This window comes from Eretmochelys imbricata, chromosome 2 (assembly GCF_965152235.1).
Source record: "Eretmochelys imbricata isolate rEreImb1 chromosome 2, rEreImb1.hap1, whole genome shotgun sequence".
Lineage (NCBI taxonomy): Eukaryota > Metazoa > Chordata > Testudines > Cheloniidae > Eretmochelys > Eretmochelys imbricata.
The window spans coordinates 230053986-230075323 of NC_135573.1; the positions used below are offsets into that span (position 1 = coordinate 230053986).

At 39.7% G+C, this 21338-nt stretch overlaps 1 protein-coding gene across 5 annotated transcripts in view; it reads left to right on the plus strand.

Moving 5' to 3' along the window:
* The window catches only part of CACNB2 (calcium voltage-gated channel auxiliary subunit beta 2), a 410678-nt gene that overhangs the window by 249791 nt on the left and 139549 nt on the right, over positions 1-21338 (plus strand). For 3 of the 5 annotated variants that reach the window (XM_077809441.1, XM_077809443.1, XM_077809442.1), the window contains exon 3: positions 17176-17295. In XM_077809441.1, the coding sequence (XP_077665567.1) occupies positions 17176-17295 (120 nt within the window). Of the gene's footprint in view, positions 1-16310; positions 16380-17175; positions 17296-21338 lie in introns of those variants that run through there. The other 2 variants (XM_077809444.1, XM_077809445.1) reach the window with 1 other exon arrangement.

The following is a 21338-nucleotide window of genomic DNA, read 5'->3' on the forward strand; positions in this document are numbered from 1 at the left end:
GAAAGAGCTTGTTATGCCATGCAGTAGCCATACACAGTCAGTAAAGGGATTGCGTCGGTTAAAATCCTCTCCTTTGTGTGTGTGTGCGTCTTCTCTTTTGTTGCGGAGCAACTGCATTTCTAGGCTGCCTTTTGAGACCATGTGTGCAGTTTTGCAGTAAGGGATTTCCAGGGATAAAACCCACGGGCTGAGATTGGAAAAATGAAACAAAACGATGTGTCAAGAACGAGAATCCTGGAAAGACACAGTATAGGAAATAGCTGCTTCTTGGTGACTGAGCAATGGAGCCTTAGTTGAGGTTTCTGCAAGACCACCTTAGTTCAAATAAACCTTAGTTCAAATAAACCTAAAGGAGCCTTAGTTGAGGTTTCTGTTTATGACCACCTTAGTTCAAATAAACAAGACTTTGGTACAAGTTTACTAGAAAATACCTTGACTCTGTCAGTGATTTCTGCTCCAACTGGAAAATGACTTACAAGGCCCCAAAATCTACACTGCTTGCATAAGGCAATAGCAAAATTGGGTTATCTTAGTGATAGTTTCTATTTTTAAAAGAACAAGGTGTTCTGATTCTAAGTAGATTGATATAAGTTAGCTGTAAGGATAGATAGCAGAGTTTGTAGGGAATTTTCTATCTGAATGATTTTGGGGTGTTTTCCCCCCAAAACACAGTTTTTCCCCTTGAAAAGATTTCCATTTTCCAGCCAGCTCTAATAAATAGGTCTGCTAAACCTTTTTGTGATATGTTTACAAGATCTAAACTATAGTTCTGTTGTCACTCAACACTGACCTTCAGAAAATATATAAAAGATGTGTTCATCTATTTTATATATTTAGCAAGACCGCCTGCATCTTACCTTGTGAAGAGTTCTCTACTGTAGATTTTAAACTAACTCTGGGCAATTGGCATGCCCTTAGGCCTTGGCAGTTGCCATGTACTATTAACTTGTTTTAAATTACGTATACTATATGTTACTTTCAGATCCAAATATAACTGACTGAAAATGAGTACTATGAAATACAAAAGGGAAGAGTGGAGAATTTTACTGATTTTTTTTCCATAAGAACTCTGAATTCCTCTTTCAGCAAAGAAAGGTGGTCTTGTCATGTCTTATTAACAATTTCATTGCAATGTTAGATTCTTTTTGGTAAGTATTCTTCACAGATTAATGTTCTAATGAAGAGTTTGTAGGGAGGAAAAATGAGGAAATTTGGGTGTAATGACTGGTGAAATTACAGTAACATAGGACCCTATAATTATAGAAACTTCTTACTGAGAAATGAGTAAAAGCCTTGAGGGGTTTCACTTTTCATGTTGAAGTTTCTGTACACTGTCATTTACAACACAACAGGTTTCTGATCTGAATTCATACATTGTAATGCTAAATTAGCATTAGCACGAGTGGTTAGCACTGGAATTATTTGGCATTTTAAATAATGATGCAATCTATTGTTTTATGATGTACAATATCTGTTTATTGTGGTGGTTAATATTTAAACATCAGCAAGCCAAATAGTCTTTAACAAGCATCTTTCTTTGTAGGATTTCTACCTTTCTTTTCAAATAATTTCTCCCTTTTTGGGGAGGGGGGTGTTCAGAAGTTGCCAATGCACTTTGGGTAATGAGTGATTTATGAAGCCTATTCAGAAGAAATTATTAAAGAAATATTTTAAATTATGTTAGCAAGCACAATGAGCTAGGTGCAAATATCGAAGAAAGGAGAGTCCTTGCATAGATGAGCTCATAATCTAAGGACAAAGATCTAAAATATCTAAGAGAAATAGAAATGGGGAATGGGAACAACAGTAGGCCTTTGGATCTTGTTATACTTTTGTCTGCTAGTTTGAAGAACCCATTTTCTTTGATACCCATTATCAACTTTTTGTTCTCCATGTAGATACCTACAGACTATGATCAAGTCACCCCTTCACTTTCTTTTTGATGAGCTAAACAGATAAACTCAAGGAGCTCAATCACTATAAGGCATATTTCCCATCCTCTAATCATGCTCATGGCTCTTTAACTTTTCAACATTCTTCTTGAATTGTGGAAACCAGAACTAGACGTAGTATTCCAGCAATGGTTGCACCAGTGCCAAATATAGAGATGAAAACCGCTCCACTTCTATTCAATATTCCCCTGTTTATACATCCATGGATTGCATTAGCCCTTTTGGCTCCTACATTACGCAGTGAGCTCATGGTCAGCTGATTAACTACCAAGACCCCAATGCCTTTTTTTTTAGTCAGTATGTCTTCTTTGCTAGCATTCGGTATTGTTGCAACAAATAATTAGGCAGACAGCTGAACGTGAACATTTTAACACCCAGAAAACTCACTGCACATTTCAATTTGAGAGTCCCTGTTCCATTTTAATAGACTTGAGCATTTCAGACTCTCTTTAAAATGTTCCATCAGTGAGGTAAGAAATAACACATGAACCTTTTTTCCCTTTTATGTTTTTCTTTGTATTTTCTTATTGTACCTTATTTGCATTCTGATGTCCTATCAAATTAGCATATATTGATGGAGATTGTGGTTATGAATCTTCATTAGATGACACCTTCCTGAGTTCAACTTTACTGAAATCTGTAGTTCAGTTCTTTAATCTTCTTTCCTTCTCTTCCTTTTAATGCTGCATTTAAAAATTCTGTTTTCATTTGCACCTGTGTAAATCCAGAGCAACTCTGTTGATTTCAGTGGAGTTACACCAGATTTACTTTGATGCATTTGTGAGCAAATTTGATCCTATGTGATTAACAGAAATGGTGTACTATCAGTAGGGCCCTAGCAAATTCACAGCCATGAAAAACACGTCATGGATTGTGAAATCTGGTCTCCCTGTGCGAAATCTGGTCTTTTGTGTGCTTTTACCCTCTACTATACAGATTTCATGGAGGAAACCAGTATTTCTCAAATTGGGGGTCCTGACCCAAAACGGAGTTGCAGGGGGTTCGCAAGATTATTTCAGGGGGGTTACGTTACTCCCACCTTTACTTCAGCGGTGCCTTCAGAGCTGGGCTGCCGCAGAGCGGCTGTTGTTGGCCAGGCGCCCAGCTCTTAAGGCATCACCCTGCCGGCAGCAGCGCAGAGGTAAGGGTGGCAATACCATATCATATCAGCTCTGAAGGCAGAGCCACCACCATCAGCAGCACAGAAGTAAGGATGGCATGGTATGGTATAGCCACCCTTACTTCTCCGCTGCTGCCTTTGGAGCTGGGTGGCCGGACAGTGGAGGCTGCTGACTGAGGGCCCAGCTCACCAGGCAGCAGCCTAGAAGTAAGGGTGGTCATACCATACCATTCCATCTTTACTTCTATGCTGCTGCTAGCTATGGCTCTGCCTTCAGAGCTGGGCTCCTGGCCAGCACCTGCTGCTCTCTAGCTGCCCAGCTCTGAAGGCAGCACCGCGGCCAGCAGCAGCGCAGAAGTAACAGTAGCAGTACTGCCCCCCGCCTCTCCCCCACAATAACCTTGTGACCCCCCCACACAACTTCCTTTTGAGTCAGGACCCTTACAATTACAACACTGTGAAATTTCAGATTTAAATAGCCGAAATCACGGTATTTATGATTTTTAAAATCCTATGACCGTGAAATTGACCAAAATGGACCGTGAATTTGGTAGGGCTCTACCTATCAAATACGATTTTCTACAGCTGTCTTGAGTGATTTGTGTTTTAAAATCTATCTTTAAATACCCGCCTTTTCACCTATTTGTAATTATATTTACTTCGTAATACATGTGAATTGTCATGACTGTATGTGTGTGTATAAGTATAATATAACACACATGGGTTAGATTGGGCTCTTAGGCTCAGCCCTGCACATGAGAGGTGAGTAGATGCATTACCACAAGAGGAATACCAGGACGGAATTATGACTCAGTCACAAATTCATCCCTGCTTTCACCTTGCTCTGGAGGGTTATGTCACTCTTTTTCAGCACATGAAGGTGTTGGAGCCACCCTCCTCTCATTCCTGTCCACATGCTTGTGGGCGCAAAGGGGAGGATTGGGCACGTAGCCCCTGCTCTTGCTGCCGTCTCTTGGAGCTGCAGTCTGGGCAACCTTTACGAAGTTCACTGGCAGGATGGGGAGTACTAACTACTTCCTGTTCCCCTGGGGGGGGCAGCACTGGGTTTAAGTACAATGTAACCCATACAGTGTAGTCCAATAAAAAGCTAACATTTATGAACGATTGACACACTACAATATGTGAGCTAGCCCAGTGTTTCCCTATTTTTTGACTAGGAAAGGTCTGTGATGATCTGGAAAAAGGGGTAAACTGTGTTGTGGCAAAATTTTCAGATGATACAAAACTACTCAAGATAATTAAGTCCCAGGCAGACTGTGAAGAGCTACAAAAGGATCTCTCAAAACTGGGTGACTGGGCAACAAAATGGCAGATGAAATTCAATGTTGTTAAATGCAAAGTAATGCACATTGGAAAACATAATCCCAACTACACATATAAAATGATGGGGTCTACATTAGCTGTTACCATTCAAGAAAGAGATCTTGGAGTCATTGTGGATAGTTCTCCGAAAACATCCACTCAATGTACAGTGGCAGTCAAAAAAGCGAACAGAATGTTGGGAATCATTAACAAAGGGATAGATAATAAGAAAAACAATATCATATTGCCTCTATATAAATCCATGGTACGCCCACATCTTGAATACTGCATGCAGATGTGGTTGCCCCGTCTCAAAAATGATATATTGGAATTGGAAAAGGTTCAGAAAAGGGCAACAAAAATTATTAGGGGTATGGAATGGCTGCTGTATAAAGAGAGATTAATAAGACTGGGACTTTTCAGCTTGGAAAAGAGACGACTAAAGGGGGATATGATAGAGGTCTATAAAATCATGCCTGGTGTGGAGAAAGTAAATAAGGAAGTTATTTACTCTTTCTCATAACACAAGGACTAGGAGCCACAAAATGAAATTAATTGGCAGCAGGTTTAAAACAAACAAAAGGAAGTATTTCTTTACACAGTGCAGAGTCAACCTGTGGAACTTCTTGCCACAGGATGTTGTGAAGGCCAAGACTATAGCAAGGTTCAAAAAAGAACTACATAAATTCATGGCGGATAAGTCCATCAATGGCTATTAGCCAGGATGGGCAGGGAAGGTGTCCCTAGCCTCTGTTTGACAGAATCTGGGAATGGGTGACAGTGGATGGATCACTTGATGATTACCTGTTCTGTTCATTTCCTTTGGGGCACCTGGCATAGGTCACTGTCAGAAGACAGGATACTGGGCTAGATGGACCTTTGGTCTAACCCAATATGCTTGTTCTTATGTGATATCACAGCTACTGTGTTGTGCAACTATTGTTTAATGTTGGTGGTTCAGTGCCCACCATGTACAGAAAAGAGAAAGAACACCACTCTGTGTCTGTTACACATGGGCCTGGCCCTTATTTTCTCTCAATCTGATTCTTTAAATTGTTTAAATTGTTTTTTGTAGGTACTGCCACATAACATTAGTGAAGATGTCTAAAACATATCCTACATAGTGGTCTGTATATGAGTTGACACATGTCAAACTGAAAGAAACCCACTTCCACATTTATTTTGAGTAATCTAGCAAACGAATGCTCTATCTCCACTTGGATTAAGCGCCTTGGTTTTGTGCATAATTACCATAACAGTGACACAGATAAGAGTAAAAGTAATACTGAATGGCTGGTAAACTGGAAATAGGAATTATACAAATAAACAGATATCTAATAAGAATAAAGTCTCTTCTTGTGGAAGAGAAGAGTGAGTTAATGGAGACTTAAGATTCAGTTTCTTAGCAGTCAATATATGGTAAAACACACATATTAATACGAAAGACTCACTGATACAAACAGTGATCAAGTTATAGTCTTTCATTCCACTAAAATAATTTATTGCTGTTCACAAAGGATCATGAACGGACACTCAAGATGGTCATTGTAGAAGTCAGATGATCCAGAAAATGACCTGAGCAGAGGATTGAAAAAAATATAGTTCTCTTTGGGGTGGGGTTCTTTTTTGTTTTGTTTTGTTTGGCAAATGGATTAGTATATGTTAACAGTTTCTTCTGAGTGTGGTAGACTTTACAAAACTAACTGATGAGGATTAATGGAGAGAGGTAAGATGTTTAGCATGTGGAAATACTTAGAATGGGGAAGTAAAGAGCAGCAAAAAGTAAAATACTTTTACAACCATTCTTTAAAAATCAAGAGACCTTATCTAAGTTACATCATCTGTAAATGTTCTGTTCTGAAAAATGAAATACTGAAGATCAGCAATGCTCTCATGCTTAAACAAGGAGCAAAAAAATCAGACATCAACAATATTTATTAAATGTTGTCATCAGAACTAGATTTAAAATATCAGACTAGAGAAAGGAACTTGAAAGAGTGTTTCTACATAAAAAAGAGAATATAATATTTGTAAAGAACAGCAGCAAATAAAGTAAGTTCTTTCTTTCTTTATAGTTCTCCAGTGTAGACAATGTTCAGGGTTAAATTTTCAAAGAATATATTTTGAAGCATGTGGGAAAATGTAATTAAATGATAGAGGTTGACAAGATCCAAATTTCCCAAAGTTTGGGGCATTTGGATCTGAATTTAGATCCAAGTTTGGCAATTCTGAATGGGTTGTTGAAGCAAAACAAAACTTCATAGAATAATAGAATATCAGGGTTGGAAGGGACCTCAGGAGGTCATCTAGTCCAACCCCCTGCTCAAAGCAGGACCAATCCCCAACTAAATCATCCAAGCCAGGGCTTTTTCAAGCCTGACCTTAAAAATATCTAAGGAAGGAGATTCCACCACCTCCCTAGGTAACGCATTCCAGTGTTTCACCACCCTCCTAGTGAAAAAGTTTTTCCTAATATCCAACCTAAACCTCCCCCACTGCAACTTGAGACCATTACTCCTTGTTCTGTCATCAGCTACCACTGAGAACAGTCTAGATCCATCCTCTTTGGAACCCCCTTTCAGGTAGTTGAAAGCAGCTATCAAATCCCCCCATCATTCTTCTCTTCCGCAGACTAAACATCCTCAGTTCCCTCAGCCTCTCCTCATAAGTCATGCGTTCCAGTCCCCTGATCATTTATGTTGCCCTCCGCTGGACTCTTTCCAATTTTTCCACATCCTTCTTGTAGTGTGGGGCCCAAAACTGGACACAGTACTCCAGATGAGGTCTCACCAATGTTGAATAGAGGGGAACGATCACATCCCTCCACCTGCTGGCAATGCCCCTACTTATACATCCCAAAATGCCATTGGCCTTCTTGGCAACAACGGCACACTAATGACTCATATCCAGCTTCTCCTCCACTGTAACCCCTAGGTCCTTTTCTGCAGAACTTCTGCCGAGCCATTCAGTCCCTAGTCTGTAGCGGTGCATGGGATTCTTCTGTCCTAAGTGCAGGACTCTGCACTTGTCCTTGTTCCACCTCATCAGATTTCTTTTGGCCCAGTCCTCTAATTTGTCTAGGTCCCTCTGTATCCTATCCCTACCCTCCAGCGTATCTACCTCTCCTCCCAGTTTAGTGTCATCTGCAAACTTGCTGAGGGTGCAATCCACACCAGCCTCCAGATCATTAATGAAAATATTGAACAAAACCGGCCCGAGGACCGACCCTTGGGGCACTCCACTTGATACCGGCTGCCAACTAGACATGGAGCCATTGATCACTACCCGTTGATCCCGACGATCTAGCCAGCTTTCTATCCACCTTATAGTCCATTCATCCAGCCCATACTTTTTTAACTTGCTGGCAAGAATACTGTGGGAAACTGTGTCAAAAGCTTTGCTAAAGTCAAGGAACACCACTTTCCCCTCATCCACAGAGCCAATTATCTCGTCATAGAAGGCAATTAGATTAGTCAGGCATGACTTGCCCTTGGTGAATCCATGCTGACTGTTCCTGATCACTTTCCTCTCCTCTAAGTGCTTCAGAATTGATTCCTTGAGGACCTGCTCCATGATTTTTCCGGGGACTGAGGTGAGGCTGACTGGCCTGTAGTTCCCAGGATCCTCCTCCTTCCCTTTTTTAAAGATGGGCACTACATTAGCCTTTTTCCAGTCGTCCGGGGCAAAGATAATGGCCAATGGCTCTGCAATCACGTCCGCCAACTCCTTTAGCACTCTCGGAAGCAGCGCATCCGGCCCCATGGACTTGTGCTCGTCCAGCTTTTCTAAATAGTCCCGAACCACTTCTTTCTCCACAGAGTGCTGGTCACCTCCTCCCCATGCTGTGCTGCCCAGTGCAGTAGTCTGGGAACTGACCTTGTTCGTGAAGACAGAGGCAAAAAAGCATTGAGTACATTAGCTTTTTCCACATCCTCTGTCACTAGGTTGCCTCCCTCATTTAGTAGGGGGCCCACACTTTCCTTGACTTTCTTCTGGTTGCTAACATACCTGAAGAAACCCTTCTTGTTACTCTTAACATCTCTTGCTAGCTGCAACTCCAGGTGTGATTTGGCCTTCCTGATTTCACTCCTGCATGCCCAAGCAATATTTTTATACTCTTCCCTGGTCATTTGTCCAATCTTCCACTTCTTGTAAGCTTCTTTTTTGTGTTTAAGATCATCAAGGATTTCACTGTTAAGCCAAGCTGGTCGCCTGCCATATTTACTATTCTTTCTACACATCGGGATGGTTTGTCCCTATAACCTCAATAAGGATTCTTTAAAATACAGCCAGCTCTCCTGAACTCCTTTCCCCCTCATGTTATTCTCCCAGGGGATCCTGCCCATCAGTTCCCAGAGGGAGTGAAAGTCTGCTTTTCTGAAGTCCAGGGTCCGTATTCTACTGCTCTCCTTTCTTCCCTGTGTCAGGATCCTGAACTCAGCCATCTCATGGTCACTGCCTCCCAGGTTCCCATCCACTTTAGCTTCCCCTACCAATTCTTCCCGGTTTGTGAGCAGCAGGTCAAGAAGAGCTCTGCCCCTAGTTTGTTCCTCCAGCACTTGCACCAGGAAATTGTCCCTACACTTTCCAAAAACTTCCTGGATTGTCTGTGCACCGCTGTACTGCTCTCCCAGCAGATATCAGGTTGCTGTTAACCATACATGTCTCAAAATTTTGTCATCCCTGGGATTTGATTATTCACTTCTTCTTTCCAGATTTTCCGTTTGCCATCCATGTTCCATTTTGTCTTTCAGACTCTAAACTCCTGGGAGCAGGGACTGACATTTATTCTGTGATTGTGGCAGTGCCTAGCACAATGGGGCCTAACATGGTTGTAGTCTTCAGGCACTACTGTAATACAAATGTTAAATAAAAGTAACAGAACATGTGGAAAGTTTGGATCTGGTTCTGAACTGTGCAACTTAGGCCCATTTCTATAAGGGATTGTTTTTTAAATAGCCACTAAAAACGCTAAAGCTTGCAGGTGCACTTTAGAAAGCCCTTTGAAAATTTGTTAAAAATACCCCTCTGAAGAATAGTCAAACACCAAACTCACTTCTCTGAAATACCAACTCATACCACCATTGGTGCCACCATTGAATTTGGCCCTAAAACTTCATATGTCCATGTTAAAAACAAACCTGTAAATGAATGATCTGCTATTGAGGTCATGAATTTGAGCTCCACAACCAGCTGAACTGTTTTCCAAAAACATGTCCGTCATTGTCATGAACAGCCAAACAGGAGTGGAGACTTTATGTTTGTAAATATGTTTGTCCAATGCATTCTGCTCCTTGCTTGATCCAAGGCCTCTGCAAACTCAAAGGCTATTTTTAAAAACTCTCATTTCATCCAGCTGAAGGCTGAATTAACTGCTATGGAAGCTATTAATGTCCAGCTGGGTCTGTCTGACAAATTTGCCAAAGTCATTTTAAGAGTAAAAGGAGAGTAGTTTCCTGCATAATATCTTATTTCTATACCACATGGTTGCTCTAAACTTCCCAACTGTTTTAGTTTCAGTGTGTATATCACTTAAAAGTGCTTTGTGGATGGAGCACTGAAGGTAGAGGACAATTAGTTTGAGAGACCTCCGGTTCTGTAAACATACAGAGGACTCCGTTGACCTCCATAGAAGTTGATTACATTCCTTCTGTAGTCATAGTGGGAAAGTATGATTTTGAGCCTTCAGGTGTAAATGTGAGTGTAGTGGGTGTTTTGTCAAGTTCCCCAAGGTCTGTGCCAAGGAACTGAGACTGATGATGTGACTAGGCTTTGTGGTTACCAAGCTATGGAGCATTAATGGCCAATACCAAAGGAGCCAAGAATTTTTGAAGAATAGCCCTTTAATTAATATAGGATCTCTCTCTTTTCTTTTTAACTTCAGTTTAGTTTACTTAACAAATTCAAAATGGCACGATTGAAATAAACGACTTGGTATTTTTTCGAAAAACATTGATCCCTGATTATTTAGTTCTAATATAAATAGAATGTATAATTTCAAAGTAATATCACATTAATGAAGATGTTAATGTGGCATTCCTTCAAATAGTCATTCAAAGAAGTTATATTTCCTAGATTTCTAGAAGAATTTATCGCAGATCTGCAGTTCACACATTCACCACCTGTGGCCTCTTTGCCCAGCAGTGGGAATGATTGACAACTTACCTTAAGAATTCCAAGCATTGCCCCTGATTTTCCATATAATGAAGCAAATTGCAGCTACCATCAACTTTAATAAGGAGTTTTGTGGTCCACAGATTTCAGCTTGCAATGTTGCAAGTTAATCTGACCGGCTAGAATTGAATGTTGGCACATGTAATCTCTAAGGGACATACATCTATGTTAAAGATGAATATGACTGAGGGTCCATGTTTAGTACTCTGTGGATTATATTCTGGTCATTGCTGATCTATGGGGAGTTAGCTGAGACACGGCATTTCATTTTGCAGCAACTGAGGACTTGAATAAATTTATCTTTTTGGTTTTAATATTGTTTTTCAGCATTAAATGAATAAAGACATAAGGAAACATACTACAACATGCTATTTTATGATGAATAAATATGTTTAAATGACAAGTGTATTATATTTGAGTAGGGAAGATGGGAAGAAAATGTCTAAAACCTTTCTCAGACCTCCAAAGTTTCTCTTTCACCAACAGAAGTTGGTCCAGTAAAATATATTACCTCACCCACCTTGTGTGTGTGTGTGTGTCTCTCTCTCTCAAATAGTGACTTTCTGTACCTCGTGAGAACACTCTGATTGTGTGGTATCCAATGCAAAGTTTGTCATGTTGGGTGTATTCGGAAGGCTCATGATGCACTGAGCATTGTTGTTATAGTGATGTTATAGTATTTGTTGTTACAGCAATGTTATAGTAATGTTATAGGTTATAATTTCATGTATATATTTGAGTTATATAGTTATAGTTATGAGGCTGAAAATGTGTCTTCATGACTTAAAATAAGCCCACGCAAAAACTCTCCAAGAGCAAAGAGGCAGTTCACACCTCATCAGGGCACGTATGGGACAAACCCAGCCCAGCCTCACAGGAACAAAGGATGCTGGCCTAGGCAGCAACAAAAGGTTCTCTTGGACTCTCGAGTGAGTCACCCCCCTTCCTTTGGTCAGTTTGGGACTGCAATGAGGTAATGCTCACCTGACTCTGAAGCGGGGGAGGGCAAAACCAAGAGGGAATAAAGAACATGATAAAAGGGAGAGGCGTTTGTCATGCTCTTCCTCTCTCTACCAGCTACATCTACAGACACCACCACCAGCAAGCGACTGAAGCACTGATGAAAGGGGAGAGCCTGGCTGAAGGACAACCAGCCAGTTTGTGGTGAGAAACATCTAAGTTTGTTAGGGCACTGAAAGTGTTAAGATCAGCTTAGAATGCGTTTTGCTTTTATTTCATTTGATCAAATCCGATCTGTTATGCTTTAATTTATAATCACTTAAAATCTATCTTTATAGTTAATAAATCAGTTTGTTTATTCTACCTGAAGCAGTGCATTTAGTTTGAAGTGTTTCAGAGACTCCATTGGGATAACAAGCCTGGTACATATCAATTTCTTTGTTAAATTGATGAACTCATATAAGCTTTCAGTGATCAGTGGGCATAACTGGACACTGCAAGATGGAGTTTCCTAGGGTTATTGCTGGGACCGGAGATATTGTCTAGTGTCATTCAATTGCACAGTCCAAGAAGCAGCTTACATGCCAGAGGCTGTGTATGAACAGCACATGAGTGGGGGTTCTCACAGCAAAGCAGGGTAAGGCTGGCTTTTGGAGTCAAGGATTGGAGTGATCTAGCGGATCACCAGTATGGATATCACCAGTGGGGAATGTCACAATATATTTGAGAGAGAGAGAGAGAGAGAGAGACACACACACACCAATCGAAAACCAGACACCTAGCTACTCTATATCCAGGGTGTACTGGGGTATCAGAAGACATAAGAAAAATGAAAAAGACCGACTCTCAAAAAATCATCTGATCAAGGAGTATCTACATGCAAGTAAAGCAAATAGAAATTCAGCAACATGATGAAACACTTCAAACATGAAGGAATTTAATAAGACAGCCATAGCCTGCAGGCAGAGGGGGAAGTACCAACTCCAATGTGGCCATGGTGGAACTACAAATTCTTGATATGCATGGGTTCATACTCCAAAATAATACCTTAGATCTGAAATAATAAATGATACAATGTTGAAGTGAAGATCTAAGAAAGGGAGCATGAGTCAGTGTAATGATGAATAAGGGAAGCGCTGATTTACCTGTCGTGGGGGGGGGGGAGAACAGAGGATTTGACCTTGAGATCTGCCCAGCACCAGATGGATTCCTGTAAATGCTGATGCTAATAACATCCAAGCAACCAAAGAGACCATGGTAACATCTAGCACTAGAGCTGTTCTATATTCCAGGAGAATGGAATGTAAACCACCTGCACCAGGACAAAACCTGAGTGGCTGGGCTCCAGAGGAGCTAGGGTAAGGCTCCAGCCTGCTCCCAGCTTTAATAACCCCAGAGGACAGTATACTTCTCTCTGCTGTGATGAATAGCCTCTTGGCCTGCATCGGTACAGATCCAATTGACCTTAGGCCCACTATTTTCCTGGCTTGCCCCCACCCTTTGGACCTCTGTCCCCCTGTGCTGGGGGCACAGAAGTTCTTCTGTTCAGAGTTCCAAAGTCCTGTCTGTAGCAACCTTGAGGTTCAATAAATAACAAACCAGTGAATGAGAAAGTATTATAACTTTTTAATAAAACAAACTGGGAGCATCTCTGGTGAACTGCTGCACACAGCCTTTTCCTATGTTCATAATAGTGTCCCTTATGAGACAGTGTCTCCAAATTATAATCTTCTACAGACATATCTACACTGTTCTCCACGTTTTTACAGCAAATCTATGTCTCTCTGTGTTTGCAGTTAGCAAAATAATCTTGTTTAGCAGCATGATTTGTACATGCAGCACAAAATTAAGCTGAATCAATTGTAACATTTTAGGAGTGTGGAGGAATTGTGGCCAACCTTGGACACAGCCAGCGCATTACACGAACTCACTGGCCCAAAAGGAGAAATTAGCTCTCTATGCACAATTTTAGCAGACCCAGCTCAGTTGAGCAGACAGCCTGACTAGTTGGGGCTGAGGATTCTACTTCCCAGCTCTCTGATTTTTCATGGGGATCAAAGACCATTTATATTGCCTTTTTATAGTGTTGCCCAAGGAGAAGAAAAGCTAATTAAAAAAAAGGTAATATCACATTCTGGAATGGAAAAATACTATGTGTTCACAAAGGAAGCACATTAGAATTGCTGTGGAAATTATAAATTTGAATTGACTCTTGTGATTTAAAATTTCAACATTAATGCTATAGTAACAGAACTTTTTTTTCTTTTCATTTTTAAATACCTTTTAAGGTCTGATTGTGTGGCTAGATATAGACGGGAATTAGAGGCAGCGTGGAGTTGCACCTATGGGAGCTGTAGGAAACAGTCTTCCTGAAGCAGGTACAATACCCTTGGGACTCCTGAGAGCACAGGGAGGGCACAGCCACTGCACCACCCTTTGGCTGTATTTGGATGAGGATTCTTCTTAACATTGCCAACTGTTGCAGCTGCACTGTTGATGGTAATGATGGGGGAACTGATACCGGCCACTAGTGTATTAAGGCCTAATTTGAATGTGTCCAGTTTGCAAATTAATTCCAGTTCTGCAGTTTCTCATTGAAGTCTGTTTTTGAAGTTTTTTTGTTGAAGAACTGCCACTTTTAAGTCTGTTATTGAGTGGCTAGATCACTACAAATAGTGTATTAAGCAAAAATATCAGGGAGTAGCCATGTTAGTCTGTATCCACAAAAACAACAAGGAGTCCAGCGACACCTTAAAGACTAACAGATTTATTTGGGCATTAGCTTTCGTGGGTAAAGAAGTTGAATCTGAAGAAGTGTTTTTTCACCCACGAAAGCTTATGCCCAAATAAATCTGTTAGTCTTTAAGGTGCCACCGGACCCCTTGTTGTTTTTGTATTAAGCACAGTGTCACCTAACACCCTTCAGAGGAGATACAGGCAATGCAGTTAAAACCACTGATAGCTTGGTGTACTACTCTTCTGCCATTGTAGCCACTAGTGAAGCTGTATCAGTAGTAGCAATGGTGAGAAATTTTAAGAAAATAAACTAATGTAGACAAGGACTTTAAGATGTATAGAACCTCTGGTACTTCTCCTAACAGACAAGACTATCTAAAATATTCAAGATAGAAATGTGTATTTTATTTTATTTTTATTTCCTTGTGTGGGTGCTTTTTTTGTGCCTTTCCTTAACATAGTAAGTGCTTTGGTTGTGAAGTCTCCCTTGCCCCCACCCCATTGTTAATTAGAAAAATTAGCCTAATATATGTATTGCATTTGCGGTAAGCAAAACATTTCTTGAAGAGTAGTTTCCTGGATGTCAGTTCAAAGGCAGCTTCATCAGAATTCAAAATTGTAACTATTATAAATTTGAGAGAAAAGTTTTTGAAAGTTAAGAATTCTCCCTTTCTTTTAAACTACTAATTTAGGGTCAAAGTATGTTACCAGTTACACCAGTAGTGTAAATCCAGAGTATCCCAATGGCTGTAGGGGAGTTACTGTTTTTCACAGACATAAATAAGAGCTGAATTTGGTCCTTAGACATTCCCAGCCATATGCCTCTAATTCTTTAAGAAGGTCTGACTTACAATACCAGATTTCTTGTGACTGCTGTTCTCAGCTGGAATTTCCTATTATCCTGCCTTTTTCATGTAACTGAATTTAAATCAAAGGCAGACACTTCAAAGTCAGCTAGACTGAGATTTTCTTTTACACTTAGGTTGTGCATAGCTGCCTGTGAATTTGTGTCATGAATGTCCTAGTTAATCACACAGAGCTATGTCAATCACTTATCATTTTGGGAAATTATTATAGGTTATGATTGACTAAACCAAATTAAAACTAATGCACAAGTTCAGGGTCTTAAATATATTTTTGACCTTTAGCATCCAATATTTGTGTGTGTATGTGTGTATTGCAATTATTCACTGCTTTTCTTACCTACTGGTTTCCTAGTGTGGGCAAATGCCACAATTAGTAGGTCAAACTCTTCTTGTACATCAGAGTAAACAGAGTAAATTGGTTTTATTCTAGATTTACATTGTTGTAACTGAGATCAGATTCTGACTTAGTGTTTTAAATTGAGAATGAGGAGCATGTATGACAGAACTGGATTTTCTGAGAGAGAAATGTAGTTTGATATGTGATAAAAATAAGACACTGTACCAGCTATTCCAGATTTGCAGGGACCTTGCTATTTTCCAGCTGTTTACCCTTGAGATGTAAAATGGCAATTTGACATAGACTAACAACACAGTGTGATGTGAGCATCTGCGTAAAAGGCTGTATATATGGAGCATGCCCAGTGATGTGAAAAGCCTCTTACCCCACCCCCATCTGATCTCTGAAGAGATGAAATGAACTTTGTACTTGTAAATATCACTGAATACATTTTGCACCGGATTTTAAAAGGTTCTCTTCTAAGTACTATTCATAACAGGCAAAAAAAAAAAAAAAAACCAACAACAAAGACCTTTTCCTGCATTGAGTTGAAACATCTCTTACAATATACTTGAACCAATATACTGGGGTTTTTTTTGTTTTTGTTTTTCATTATTAAAGCCTTTTTTACTGGCATTGGAAAATTTAAGTATTTACTTGCACTAAATACTTAAGAACAGGGTATCTAAAAGCTTGAAGGGCAGAGGGAAGAGAAGGAAGGAGCTTGCAGCAGAGCATGGATAGGAAAGGAGCAGTGATTCTGCGGTGCTCAGTGTGCACATGTTTTGTGAGAATCAGTGCCGGGCGCTGCAGCTGCGGACAATAACTGAGCTGTCTGGCTAATGAAGGCCACCTGGATCAGGCTTCTGAAAAGAGCCAAAGGAGGACGGCTGAAGAATTCTGATATCTGTGTAAGCCCTATGTTTTCATTGTTAGCATATTTATTTATTAATTTTACAGTAAGGGAAAACAGTTGCTTTCATTCTGATTGAATTAGCAGCATTCTCTTCTTGTGATTGTATGATGAGACAAAAATCAGAGCTGGAGCTCTTCTGGTGTTCTGACTAGTTCCATTGTAGCAATACTTACACACAGGTGTTGAGTTGAGACATATTTAATCAGGTGGAACTTGATTTGTGGTCATTTGCATGTTTTTGCTAAAGGGCTGAGATGGATTTGAGCCATGTTCATTTCTGATGGGAAGAGTGTTAGGTGCCCTAAAATTAAAATGGAAGGCATGGGTTAAAGCTCTCTGCAGTGATCTTGTGTAATAGTAATTGTTAATACTGACTTGGCATTTTTTTATTGAATCTGTTCCCTTGCTGGCATTAAAATGTCCTTGTTTATGGTTTTTATTTTTATGGAGCTATCCTTGAAACTGTTGTATGTCCTTCAGCCCTGCACTGCACCACTGCCATTGCTCTACACAGAAACCAGCTCTGCTTACCAAAAAGCAGACTAATTAGAATGTGGCGATAGGGCGGGAAATAAACCCCTGGAGAGAGACCTGACTTTTGGATGGTCTCCAAATTTGAAACCATTACTTAAAAATTTTTCTAACTGATTGTCTGTGCTGCTGTATTTTTCTTTTTTCTTTTCCAGGTATTTCTACAAACGTACAATGAGAGAAATGATACGGGAACACTTCACCCTTTTATTGCACATGCTGCATCTATTTGTAACATTATGTCTCCTTTTCCTGTGCAGGGTTCAGCGGACTCCTACACTAGCCGTCCATCCGATTCAGATGTATCACTGGAGGAAGACAGAGAGGCAGTGCGGAGAGAGGCAGAGCGGCAGGCCCAGGCACAGCTGGAAAAAGCGAAGGTAAGGCACTTCTTCACATCACAGGTTCACGAACCTGTTCTTTTTCTAAGAGCTTGTTGTCTCATTTGTTTACCTGTAGAAATGTTTTTCTAAATATTTTTTTAAAAAATACCTCCAAGGATCTCTTGTTAAGGAAATTACATAAGTTTTTTGAAATTGCACTTATCAAACAAACTGATTAAAGACAGAAACTGCCATTCTTGATTGCCCTGTCTGTATTAGGAGACTCAGTTTGCTTTAAAAAAGAGTTTAGTTACTTAAAGAACTGAACTAACTTTTGTATTTTGCTATATAACCTATCAGTTCCTAGTACACAGGGACAAGTCATGAAGACCCTTTTTATAATCAATGGGGGTCTTGCCGGAGCATAATTTGGCCCCATAAATCATGTTTATCGTTCAATCATAGAAGTTCAGCATTGGAAGTCCAGTTTTTTTATCCGTCATGTACAGGATTGTTTCCTACATGGCATGTATAAGTAAAGACAGGCAGTTACACTGGCCCATTTTGTTTAAGAGGATTTTATTGGTTTCCTTAACAAGAAAACAATTTTACTTACCTACTAAAGTAGGGGCAATCAGGATTTCAGAACCCCTTGTAAGAAGTTTGAGGCCCTTACAGAAATTCTACTGTACTTCCATGCTCCTGGCAGGTAGTGGCAAATTAATAAACACTAAATGAGGCACAGATCTCACCAACATGCGTATGTATTTTCCATTAGATGCATCTGCAAAAGCAAAGTTTTCTAGTCACAATACTACAAAAGTATGTGTGTGTTTCTCTCTGCTATGCATTTTAATTTTTTGCATCAGTTGTACTTATGATTAAAAAACAAATATATATATATTTAAATATTTAATATATTTATATTAAAAAACAAATATATATATGCGTCCTTGTCTGTTTTTCCTCATTCTTTTATCTTTTTTTCCTTTCCTTTTTGCGGTGTCTCAAATCTTGGTGCGTCATTTCCAATGTATTTTTCTTTCAAGGTCTCTTTTTCCTGAGTTTAATTTTTTTCTCTCTTATTCATATGTGGTTTTAAGAAGTTTACTGGAATCTAGTCTTTTCATTCTTTCTCACCTACTTTCTCTCTGTTCCCTCTCTCATGTCCTTTTTCCATTTACTTCTCTCCTCCATTTCTCTGTTCCTTCTTTCCTGTGATCTTTCTGTTCCCACTCTTTCCTCTCCCACTTTATCAGTTTCCTTATATATTCACCATCACCTCTGATCATTTATGGTAGCTCAGTTTTAGAAAGTTCTTGGGGTCACCTAAACCTTCACGAAAGCAGGAATTCAGATTATTGAGATACACTTGATTAGAGAGAACTGGTCAGTTCAGACAGTCACCAGGGTGCACAGAGTGACAGCTTTCTGAAGGCCAGAAGGCTCAGACAAAGAGGGAAGGAGGGGATTACCAAGTCTTTTTTGAGAATTATAATTTTATAAGATATCTGATAAGAATTCCCAAACCACCTTTTTCAAGAGGTGCTGGAGTCTGCTGGTCTTCGGGATTCCTGGATAGCTCTCTGCAGCCCCACTCCAGCTGCACTTCTATGCTATGCAAGTGCAGTTTCATTTCCATAACAGAAACAGTAAGTCTAGTTTCCGCCTCCTTCTCTTACCCGCCCCTTAAAAGATGCTCGCTGATCTCTGGATAACAGGAGTTTTGGTTAACCACAGAATAGTATGTCAGGGTTGCTCTAGTTTGATTGTTTTGGTTTAGGAGTTACAAAGCAAGTATTACTGGAAAAAGTAAAAAAAATAATCAGGATTATTAGTAAAATAATTTAGCTTTAAAAGAAGAGTTCAAGTAATAACATCTTCTAGAATAATGAGTGGCATTAGAACACTTATTCCTAAACTGATGCATCTTTTAGCGATGAGTAAATCTATGTGAATGTTGCTATGGGAATTTGGCTTAGCAATGCTGGCTTGACTGCATGGACAGCCCTTATGAAATATTCATGATCTCTAGCACAGCTGCCATAGTAGTTTACAGAGGAACTGCCAGCAGACCTTCACTTTTAAAAACTGTATTTCCGTACATCAAAACAATATTCTCACTTCAGTTGGCAGAGGAATAGTCACCAGGTCTGACTCTGTCTCTGGCTGTGAGACAGCTTGTAAACAGTTGAAATGTGAGGGCATTGCTACAATCAAGCTGTTATAACAAAGGTGTTTCAGTAATATGTAAAACACACACAAACTGACGTTTTAAATCATCTGTGCATTAAAAGGGATTAAAGCATACACTGGAGAAACAGTTTGTAATGGCTACGTGGTTGTAGGATATAAATTGTTGTATATACGTGTTGGCTAACATTTAAAGTAATCTACATTTTATGATGTTCATCGCATTCATTTAAAAAACTATTTCTAAAAACAAATACCAGAATAGCTTAAATCTAGTTGCATATCTCTGAAATATTACAGGAAATATTTTGCTACTTCCATTTATGGATGAGTGGTTCACTTCCTTGATGAATAATGAAATTAATGAAACAGTAAGTTAGGTTCACATTATTTCACTGTTCACTGAACCAGGCTGCAAACACTGGGTATAGATTCCTGATTTCCAAGTGTGCCTGTCTTTTCTTTGTCTTTATGTGCTATCAGTCAGGAGCAAGTGACGCAGCTGCTTTTAACTTTTTTCTCTTTCAGATTGTGAGTGGAAATGTTGATCCTAAATAGAATTCTGATTACTTTATTTGTCATAGGAATTAGAAATGGATGACATACATGAATAATGCAAAAAGAAAAGGAGTACTTGTGGCACCTTAGAGACTAACAAATTTATTTGAGCATAAGCTTTCATGAGCTACAGCTCACTTCATCGGATGCATGCAGTGGAAAATACAGTGGGGAGATTTTATATACACAGAGAACATGAAACAATGGGTGTTACCATACACACTGTAACAAGAGAGTGATCAGGTAAGGTGAGCTATTACCAGCAGGAGAGAAAAAAAAACCTTTTGTAGTGATAATCAAGGTAGACCATTTCTAGCAGTTGACAAGAACGTGTGAGGAACAGTCGGGGGGAGGGGAGGAATAAACATGGGGAAATAGTTTTACTTTGTGTAATGACACATCCACTCCCAGTCTTTATTCAAGCCTAATGTAATGGTGTCCAGTTTGCAAATTAATTCCAATTCAGCTGTCTCTCGTTGGAGTCTGGTTTTTTCGAAGTTTTTTTGTTGAAGAATTGCAACTTTTAGGTCTGTAACTGAGTGACCAGAGAGATTGAAATGTTCTCCGACTGGTTTTTGAATGTTATAATTCTTGACGTCTGATTTGTGTCCATTTATTCTTTTACGTAGAGACAGTCTGGTTTGACCAATGTACATGGCAGAGGGGCATTTCTGGCACATGATGGCATATATCACATAGGTAGATGTTCAGGTTCTGATTATCACTACAAAAGGTTTTTTTTCCTCTCCTGCTGGTAATAGCTCACCTTACCTGATCACACTCGTTACAGTGTGTATGGTAACACGCATTGTTTCATTTTCTCTGTGTATATAAAATCTCCCCACTGTATTTTCCACTGCATGCATCCGATGAAGTGAGCTGTAGCTCATGAAAGCTTATGCTCAAATAAATTTGATAGTCTCTAAGGTGCCACAAGTACTCCTTTTTCTTTTTGCGGATACAGACTAACACGGCTGCTACTCTGAAACCTGTCATTATGAATAATGCAGAGGCTGAAGGGAAAATGACAGAGAATTAAGAGTAGATATAAAACTGTCAAAGTGTTTCATGCACCTTAGGAAAACAGTTTAACGAACATCCATGTTTCTTCCTTACAGTTGAGAGGAGAAACGTCTTAAAATTGTAGAAAAAGATGTACCAGTGAGGCATATGAGGACAACTGGGTAGTAGCTTTGGACTTTGAGTAACATAGAACTGTGTGCCCAGTTAATATGAAGCAAGTATGTAAAGATCTGATTGTAGTACTGATTGCAGCCTGAAACAATGTCTAAGGTGAAAGTTTGACAGGCCAGCAGTCTTTGCCCTAAACACTCTGTTAACCTTTTCTT